Source organism: Neophocaena asiaeorientalis, unplaced genomic scaffold (genome assembly GCF_003031525.2).
Source record: "Neophocaena asiaeorientalis asiaeorientalis breed wild unplaced genomic scaffold, Neophocaena_asiaeorientalis_V1.1 scaffold59, whole genome shotgun sequence".
NCBI lineage: Eukaryota > Metazoa > Chordata > Mammalia > Artiodactyla > Phocoenidae > Neophocaena > Neophocaena asiaeorientalis.
This window is the reverse complement of record NW_020174268.1, coordinates 7,691,376-7,701,666: the sequence shown is the minus strand read 5'-3', so window position 1 is coordinate 7,701,666 and position 10,291 is coordinate 7,691,376. Positions and strand designations below refer to the sequence as shown.

At 42.5% G+C, this 10,291-nt stretch overlaps 1 protein-coding gene across 1 annotated transcript in view; it reads left to right on the top strand.

Moving 5' to 3' along the window:
• The window catches only part of LOC112406682 (guanylate cyclase soluble subunit beta-2-like), a 38,944-nt gene that overhangs the window by 17,787 nt on the left and 10,866 nt on the right, over positions 1 to 10,291 (top strand). The window contains 8 exon segments of the mRNA XM_024755633.1: positions 1,445 to 1,583; positions 1,586 to 1,657; positions 5,612 to 5,716; positions 5,719 to 5,877; positions 5,880 to 5,930; positions 7,538 to 7,626; positions 7,628 to 7,695; positions 8,241 to 8,385. Of these exon segments, the coding sequence (XP_024611401.1) occupies positions 1,445 to 1,583; positions 1,586 to 1,657; positions 5,612 to 5,716; positions 5,719 to 5,877; positions 5,880 to 5,930; positions 7,538 to 7,626; positions 7,628 to 7,695; positions 8,241 to 8,385 (828 nt within the window).

Sequence of the window (10,291 nt, the reverse complement as noted above, 5' to 3'; positions counted from 1 at the left end):
GGGGGGGGGGGGGGGGGGCGCTTTCAAGTCCCTGAGGAGTACCTAGGGTTTGGGAAGCTAGGATTTAGCTTGGCAGGACCACTGCCTTCCTTTTCATTGTAGCATCCTCCGGAAACCAGAACGCAGCATCTTCTTGATAGGCACGGAAGGGAGCAGTGCCAAGGGGTTTGAACTAGTGAGTGCAAGAGCAAGTTTGCCATTAAAGAAAAAGGAAATGACACTGAAATCACTAGAGACAAAAGAACACAGTAGCAATGGCAGGGTGGGATTCTAAATGTGACCACTCCCCCCTCCTTGTGGCTACCATGGATGGCTCAATTCCACCAAGCTTCTCTTTCTGCATCTTGAAGGTGGAGGAGAGGCCTGTGCCCACTCACGCCATTGTTCTGTGGGAGGTGTGACAGATGGTGACCATTTAAGTGTGGTCATTATCAATTTCCTTGGATAAAATTGATTAAGTTGAATTGATTATGGACTCATTCAAAGGGCAGTTAGGCAAAATAAATTGGTCCAAAAATTATCAGTTAAAATGCCTTCAGCCATTTTGATTTCCTCTGATATTTACGTGAATGCACAGACAAGTCAAATCTTCACCTACCAGTGGATGCTGGATACAGATTCTCTAATGTTTACTCACTTGAGGGTCATCTCTGATTGCAGAGAATTTATGATCTAACTAAGGAACTCAAACACCCCTATATGAAACAACCAGGGAATTATAAAGCTATGTACTGTGGCTTTTCCCCAATGCCATGAGGATATTATTATTACTACTATTAACATTTAAAATTCTGATCTACTTAAACACTCCCTTTCTTTTTAAGTTTTGGGCATAGAAACCAAAAATTTAATGACACTATTCCATAAGACTAGGTTGATTTCTGCAACCTGACAGAGTGAAGTTAATTTAAATATTTCTGGATAACCTGGGCTGGCATTGGACTTTTTATGTAAAGGATGCTCATTTTGTTTTTTCCTTCTGTGTGTTCCCTGGAGATGGCAGCGAAAGTTGTCTCCCCACCTCCATGATGAGTTTCTTCACCCAGACCTGGGCATCAGATCCAACTACAGTTTTTTCTGGTTTCTTTATTAGTTAATTCCAAAGAAAGAAAGAGACAGAGACAGACACAAAGACAGAAAGACAGAGAGGACTGAAGCAAGGGAAGAAATATTATCCCCATTGAGAGCTTTAACCTCTGTTTCTTGTTAGTCAGAGAAATGCTGTGCTTTCAGGCACTCTCATGCAATTATTCTTTGCTCTTTCAGAGCTTAGCTGCAGATTTGCTTTTTAAAATAATATTTATTGCTTCCATGGTATTTATTCCATCACTGGCCCTTTTCCCCCTAGCAAGTCACAAATCATGGACGGATGCTATTTCTAGGGGAAAGTTTACGTGCAGGTTGCTGTCTCTTCCGTGGTCTCATGTGTGTCCTCTGTGGATAGCTGTGGGTCAAACAAGCTGGAGTGAACATTCAGAAGTACGTCCCGGGACTCCAAACCCAGAAGATTCGATTAGATGAGTACTTCTCCATCGTCCATCCCCAGGTTACCTTCAACATTTTCAGCATCTGCAAATTTATCAACAATTTGTCCTGAAGGCGCAAAGGGAGATGATGCCTGCAGCACGGAGAAGTCAGCCTGCACTCAAACTCCGAGGTAGTAACTCCTTCCTCCTCGCTGCTTGCTGCTCTGGGAGACTGGACAAAAAAGGGAAGAAGCAGTTTTCTAATTGCCTGAAAAAAGTTGGATAAAAATTGGGGGACTACATTGAGAGCAGTATATTTTTTTTTTCCCATTTGGCTTAATCTATAGTTAACAACATTTTATTTCTTCAACCATGTCTAGTTTAGACATGAACTCTGATTATATTTATATATAATTATAAAATTCTGGTCTGTTACCAAAAGTTTTAGAATGCACGCGCTATTATTTGTACTCTTGAAATGGCCTGTCCTTTATACAGCAACGTGATCATCTGACCTACGTTAATAGGGCACGTGTTTTGATTTTGGCTTTGTTTCAGTTGTGGTGAATTTTACGTAACATAAAGTTTACCATTTTAACCATTTTTGAGTGTACAGTTCAGCAGTGATAAGTACCTTCCCAGTGTTGTATAATCATCACCACCATCCATCTCCAGAACTTTATCATTTTGCAAAACTGAAACTCCATTAAATACCAGCTCCTTGTTTTCCCCTCCCCCTGCCCCTGGCAACTACCACTCTACTTTCTGTCTCTATGAATTTGACTGATTTATGTACCTCATATAAGTGGAATCCTACAGTATTTGTCCTTTTGTGACTGTCTTTTTTTCACTTAGCATGATGCCTTCAAGGTTCATCCTTGTTGTAGCATACGTCAGAATTTTCTTCCTTTTCAAGGCTGAATTATTATTATATTCTTCCCGCATGTATAGACTACATTTCACTTATCGATTCATCTGTCAGTGGATAGTTGCATTGCTTCCACTTTCTGAATAATGAATAATGCTGCTATGAACATGGGTGTATAAATGTTTTGAGCCCCTGCTTTCAATTCCTTTTAGTGTATATCCAAAAGTGGAATTGCTGGTTCATTTGGTAATTCTACTTTTAATTTAGTGAGGAACTTCCATGCTGTTTTCCATAGCTGCTGCACCATTTTATATTCCCATTAGTAGTTCACAAAAGTTCCAGTTTCTCCACATCCTCACGGACACTTGTTATCCTCTGTTATTGTTTTTTGGTGGGGTTTTTTTTCGGTTATTTTGATAATAGGTCTTCTAATGGGTATGAAGTGGTATCTCACTGTGGTTTTAAGTTGCATTTCCCTAATGATGTGATGTGAGCATTTTTCATGTGCTTATTGGCCATTTGTATATCTTCTTTAGAGAAATGTCTATTCAAGTTATTTGCCCATTTTAAAATCAGGTTGTTTGGTTTTTTATTGTTGTGTTATAGGAGTTCTTCAGATATTCTGGATATTAACACCTTATGATTTGCAGATATTTTCTCCCACCCCGTGGGTTGCCTTTTCATTCTGTTGATTGTGTCGTTTGACGCACAGAAGCATTTAATTTTGATGTTGTCCAATTTACCTATTTTTCCTTTTTGTTGCCTGTGGTTTTGGTGTCACATCCCAGAAATCACTGCCAAATCCAACGTCATGAAGCTTTTCTCCTACGTTTTCTTCTAAGAGCTTTACAGTTTTGGCTCTTACATTTGGTCTTTAATCCATTTTGAGTTAATTTTTTATATGATATAGGGGGCACATATTTTGAGCTTTCTATTGGACTGACAATAGTCAGGTATTCTAGGCACAAACACAGGCAGAGCCATGGAGACATTGGAGAGGAAGATGAAATGTTCTGGGAACCCTGAGTGAGTTGTACAGGGAGTGATGGGAGAGAAGGCTGGTGAGATGAGGACTTGAGCTCTATCATGTCACTGGAAATACTTTTAAGTGTCTACTGGGATCAGATTTGAGATTTAGAATGATCACGCTGGAGCCCTGTGAAGGATGGACCAGAGCGTTGAGAAGATGGAGTCTGGGAGGCCAGGGGAGACTGTTCCTGGAGAGCAGGTGAGAAGCTTTGAGTGCTGAATGCAGTCAGGCAGTGGCTCTGGGGTGGTGATGCGGGAACAGATTTAAGGCAGGAATTGGTGACTGGATGTAGAGGTTGAAAAAGAGAGACTATTTGGGTAATTATTAATTTTCTTGCTTAGGTAACTGGGTCATAAAGGTGTGATTAACTAAGAGAAGACATGATGTAAACACCTTGAGGGCAGCTTTGTCAGTTTGAGTTGCTGCTGTACCCCCTTCCACACCTAAAACAGTGTGCCTGGCTCATGGTAGAAACTAAAAATGTCTGTAATAAAAGAATTAAGTTGTGAGGCAGAAATAGAGACACTGATGTAGAGAACAAATGTATGGACACCAAGGTGGGGAAAGCGGTGGAGTGGTGGTGGTGGGATGAATTGGGAGATTGGGATTGACGTATATACACTAATATGTATAAAATAGATAATAAGAACCTGCTGTATAAAAATAATAATAATAAAATTTATAATTTTAATTTATAATTAATAATAAAATTAAATTAAAAAAAACAAAAACAAAAAAAGAATTAAAAAAGAGGAGAGTTACAGTGGGGATTGAAGGCAAGTTCAGTTGTAGACATCCATGTATAAATACCTAATAGATAATACAATAATTTAAAACACAGTCATTGCTGGGAGTGTAAATTGTCACAATTTAGAGGGCAATTTGGCAATATGCATCCAAAATCTTAAACGTGAGCATATTTTTGTCTAAGAATATATCCTCTAACAAAATAGCTACAGTTATGCACAATGATGTACCTCAAGCCTGTTCACTGCAATGTTGTTTGTGGAATGATAAAATAGACATAATATAATCAATGTTAGCTTACTGCTTAATAAAATACAGTATAGTCAATGTACCCAGGAAAAAATAATACCTATCCGTATTTAATGCTATGGAAGAATACCTATTACATAATTTAAGTGAAAAATTGAGGTTATAAAAAGATGGCTGATAATCCCAATTTTTGGTAGTAAAAAGATATACCCTCAAATATTAACTGTAATTATCTCTGATGTGATTATGGGTGATTTTTATTATTTTCTCCCACTTTTTTCATTTTCTTTTTTTTTTAATTAAAAAATTTTTTTTTTAATTTTTGGCTGTGTTGGGTCTTCGTTGCTGCATGCGGGCTTTCTCTAGTTGCGGCGAGCAGGGGCTGCTCTTTGTTGTGGCATGTGGGTTTCTCATTGTGGTGGCTTCTCTTGTTGTGGAGCTCGGGCTCTAGGTGCGCGGGCTTCAGTAGCTGCAGCGTGTGGTCTCAGTAGTTGTGGCTCACAGGCTCTAGAGCTCAGGCTCAGTAGTTGTGGCGTACGGGCTTAGTTGCTCCACGGCATGTGGGATTTTCCCGGACCAGGGATCGAACCCCTGTCCCCTGCATTGGCAGGTGGGTTCTTAAGCACTGCGTCACCAGGGAAGTCCCCCACTTTTTTCATTTTCTGCGGTGAATGTCTACTGCTTTCGTAATAAGATAATAAACATCTATTGTTAAAACTAATAGTCATCCTGAGTCCAGGAAGCAAGGTTTCTCTGTAACTTCAGAGTCTCTGTCAGCCCAGTGGAGGATGTAGTTGGGGAAAGCGAAAAGAGAACACCAGCATCTAAAGAATGAGTGAAAGTCTTGAAGGAGAAATTAAAAGAGGTGGGGGAGATCTGAGTGAAAGCAGCGTCAGGAAAGTCCTAGGAAGTGAGATTCCAGGAAGGAGGGTTTGCTTAACACCCTCAAAGAGCAGAAGGGCTGAGTGAGGAAAGGACTACAGACTTGTGCTGGGGGAGGTCACTTGGAGGCCGTGGACGGGAGTCACCTTAAGGTCAAAAAAACAGTGTGGAGAGAGCCATTGTGGAGAGATGGGGAGAGGAGTGCATGGAGACAGGAAGTACAGATAACTCTCATGATATTCGGCTAAAAGGGAAGGAGTTGAACTGTGCCGTGGAGAGAAGGACGTGTTCTGAGTGGTGGGCTGGTGCGCTGCGTCATTGCCTGCAGGTGACATGCTGCATTGTCCCGTTTCTCTCCTTTGGGGGAAGGCCAGATGATCTGGATGGAGTCCACGTGGTGCATAATATACGTGTGCTCCCCCAAGCTCTGCAGCCTGCATGAACTGGAGGAGCGCCAGATGCACCTTTCCGACATCGCCCCCATGATACCACCAGGGGCCTCGTCCTCCCGAACCAGTGGCGCCTGGAGGAGATTGAGCTGTCCAGCCAGCTGGAGAGGAAGAAGGAGGAGCTGCAGGTCCTCTCCAAGCACTCGGCCATCGAAGAGAAGAAAACGGAGACCTTGCTGTACGCCGTGCTCCTGAGCACTTGGCCAACCAGCTGAAGGAAGGCAGAAAGGTCGTCTCAGGTGAGGAGTGCCCTTCCCTTAACAGTGCGTCTTGGTGGTCAGGGGCGCCGGCTCTGAAACCAGACAGATCTGGGTTTGGATTCTGGCAAGCAGCATGGTCTTGGTCTAATTACTTAAGCTGCATAGCCTAGGTTTTCTTTTCTCTACATTGAGAATAATAAAAACAATGCAGTGACCATTGATGGGCGTTCTTCACTACAACTGAAAATGATACACTCACACACTAAATAAATCATGAGGTGCCTCTAAGGACCATTCTGGGAGAACAAGGCGTTTCTGGAGGACGAATGCCATGTTTACTCCAAACTCACTTTCCATTTGTCACCGGCGCGTGTTCGTTCACCAGACAAGCATGGGAACTTGCCAGGGTGCTGTCCCGGGTCTTGGGGACCCAAAGAAGCTCTTAGTCTTGTGGGTTTGACAGATACATACAGAATACGTTTATGGGGGTGGGGTGGCTGACAAAAAGGAAATTTATGTGCATTAAGGAGAAATTATTGTGCCAGCATCTCTGTTAGACATTATATGTATGCTTTCTCACTTAATTTTCTGAACATTTCTGTGAAGGAGGTGTTATTAGCCATAACAGCTAAGAAAATTCACTCTAGTTTATGAGTAAAAGAGCTGGAAACCAGTCAGAAGTCCATTTAACTCCAAAATTCGTACGTTTTCCACCACGTAAGTTACTGTGGAAACATAGATCATATGGAAATTAATAATATATAAATGTCAGAAGAGAAAGACAGGGGTGGGTGTGCATGTGAAGGCCGATATAAAAAGTGTGGCACTTGAGTTGGGCCTTGAGGCTGAATTTCAGCAAGAAAATGAGGGAAAGGCATTTCAGGAGAATGGCACAGCAAGTGCCAAGGTAAGGCACCATGAAGGTCAATACTGCAGGGTGTTATCCCTAGAACAAGAGGGTACATGGCGAAGTGGTGCCTTCTGAGGCTGGGCAGGTATACCTCTGGTAGTAATCTCCCCTTCGAGTAACTTTCCCTTCCCTTTGGGTCTCCCATAGTTCAGGCTCTGCCTTGGCCCACCTGCCAAGGTCTTCTCTGTAAGCCCATACCCACCCAATCCATCCTGTCATCCCCCAGCACTCTGCATGTCTCTTTTTTTTTTTCGCGGTACGCGGGCCTCTCACTGTTGTGGCCTCTCCCGTTGCGGAGCACAGGCTCCGGACGCGCAGGCTCAGCGGCCATGGCTCACGGGCCCAGCAGCTCCGCGGCATGTGGGATCCTCCCGGACCAGGGCACGAACCCTTGTCTCCTGCATCGGCAGGCAGACTCTCAACCACTGAGCCACCAGGGAAGCCCACTCTGCATGTCTTATTGAGTGTTTGTTTGCGTTCTGTCTCCTCACTAGACTAGGAGCTACTTATGGGCAGGGACCCCGTCTGCTTCACGGTATAAGATTCTCCAGCATGATGACCAGATCATAAGAGACAATAAATGTCTGGTGGGTGGATGGTGAATGGTGATGGGCATTCTGGCTCCTTTACTCCAAGGCACAGTCAGATTTGGTTCCCAAAGGGCACTTGAATACAGAATTAGTAGAACTGGTGTTCTCCATCCTTGGCTATCACTGACACCCGGTTTATGTTGCAGGAGAATTTAAAACCTGCACGATTCTCTTCAGCGACGTAGTGACATTTACGAACATCTGTGCTGCCTGTGAACTGATCCAGATGGTGAATAATGCTGAATTTAATGTACTCCAAGTTCGACAGGTTAACCAGTGTCCACGATGTCTACAGAGTAAGCGTGTGGTGCTCTGGGGTGCGTGTCCCTGTGTGCCTAGGCAGGTCACGTACCTGGCAGTGGGTCCTCATTTTCCTCTCCCCTCACTGGTCTGGGGTTTGGTGTGGATGAGAGTGGGGGTGGGAGGAAGAACTAAAAAGGAAGTAGAGGTATTTTAGGATTTTAATTTTGAAAAAATCCTCTCATACTACACAATGCTAAGATTGCCTTTGAGGGGCATACTGTTTTCCCAGAGAATAGTACTCCTTCATTTCAGCAGCAAGTCTAACCTAAATAATGTGGATCTAATACACAGCATCATACAATGACCCCAGGAGCTTTGTCTTCTCTGGAACTTGTCTCCACCAAAAGCAGAAAGCCCTTTTGGCTCCCTCATGCCTGTTTCCTGAGTCATTTTTCTTCTCACCTTTCCCCTCATGCCTCTAGAAAATAACCACCAGCTTTAGTATGGTCCTTCTATCAATACATGGAAAATGACAAAAATATTTAGTGTTATATTTAGTGCATTAAGAAAACCCTCTGAATCCCCCCTTACCGCTGCTCCTTACAGGTGGAAACAATCTGATGCTCATATGGTGGTAGGGGGTGTACCAGTGCCTATTGGAAGCCACGCTCAAAGAATAGCTAACTTTGCCTTGGGGATGAGAATTTCTGCAAAAGAAGTGATGAATCCTGTTACTGGAGAACCCATCCAGGCAGAGAGCAGCTGAGTTCTTTGCTTAATACCAGCCACCTCGCACAAAAAAGTGGAATTCTGTTTATTAGTCTGCTCGGATGGTTACTGGGTATGTGACAGTAATTAAAATGGGTCATTTCTCCCAACTCGTCTCTTCTCTTGCATATGTTACTAAGTAATAGAGATATTAGTCAGGATGTTATTCTCTCGAATTTGAGAAGAGGCTGTGGAGCTCGGGATTGTGATGCGATTCACACTGGCTTCCTTTGTCCATGACCTAGGACAGCGCTGAGCGTGTCTCCTCACTGACTTTGTAGCACTCGATCCATAGGGAGCCAGCTCACTTCTAATTCCTGCCTTTTTGTTCGAGACTTTCAACAAGTGGTTCAGGTTTACTGAACAGCCCACTTTTCTTCACTTAGGGAAGTTGTATATCCAGCATGCCATCTGACAGGCTTGGAACTCAGGCTGAGGTGTGCAACTGTCTCCAGCCAGCCGTCCAGACACCGGGGTGCCATAAGATATTCAGAATAGCTTTCCCTTCAGCACGTGGCCACGAGCGACACATCTGCTCGCCTTTCTCACAGGAATACAGGAAGCTACTCTTCCACGTACGGAAGTTTGTTCACAGTGTAAAAGTTGGACATATTTGGTGATGAAAAGTAAATGTCTTCTGTCTGCTCGGCTGATCCTAACTGCCTCGCGGTGGCGTAGAGCAGTGTCTCAGTCTTTTAAAATCTAGATCCCTTTCCCACTCCTGTCAGTCAGATCTGCAAAATAAACAGCCAACTAAAAATAAATAAAGCCAATTATAAGATGGAATAGGATTTTCCCAAATGATAATCCCTAGGTAGGAGATTCTGAAAATGCACCACATTCGCCATCACCTCAATGATTTAGAAGCTGAGAAATGCTGCAGGTCCTGGTTATGGTGTCCATGGCAGTTTTCAGAGTAAAAGCTGGCCATGTATCATGTCCATGATACCGGCCCATTGCAAACACACAGATACAGCTGCTGTATAAAACCCCCAATGTAATAAATTAAAAGATCAAGATGGGGGGTAATTAGGGAGAAGAGATAAGAAGGTCAGATACGAGATAAGTGTTTTGTTTAAAGAATTCTAATGTAAGCTGTTGAAGAATAATTGAAAATATACTGTTGTGTAAATAGACAGCATGTGTGTCTGTTTGTGAAGGAGGCGTGGCAACAAAGATAATAATAGTGCTACACCAAAAAGAATGAAATTAAACAATGAATTCCTGGAAACTTGCATCGTGGATTTACCAAGAAAAACACAGGAAAAGATGTTATCCATTCTAAGATAAGAATAGGGACATAGTTAAGAGCATCATTAAATATCCACCAGAAAATGTATATCATGTGGGTTTATTTAAGGAAGGGGGGGAGAGGGCTGGAAACATGCTCTCTCTTAAGAGAATTGTGCTGCTACTTCTACAGTTTTAAAATTAATATTCATTGAGATCTTTTATTCTTTCATTCATAAAGCCTTTAATACACATTTGCTGAGGTCACACTATGCATGAGTGCTAGGTGCTTTGAAGGATTCAGAGAAATGTATGGCAGATTCCTTTTCCTAGAGAAATTTATAATCTTATTTTAGGGAAAAGAAAATCTAGCATGAAAAGATGAAAAGACAAGTAAGTCTGACTGGGATATTGAAAGCTGCAAGAGAATTCTGATTCCATGCCAGTAGTTAAAAAAATTTAAAAATCACATAGCAAAGAAATATAAATGAACCAAATTCCAGAAAGTGGCAAACCCTTTTGAGGAGGACACCCATGACTGACTACATTCATCCGTTGTAGAGCCCCAGGAGAAGTAATCTACCAGAGGTGAGGGTAAGAAGAAACCAGTCTAAAGTTTAGTGAACTTTTTTTTTTTTTTTTTTTTTTTTTCGGCGCGC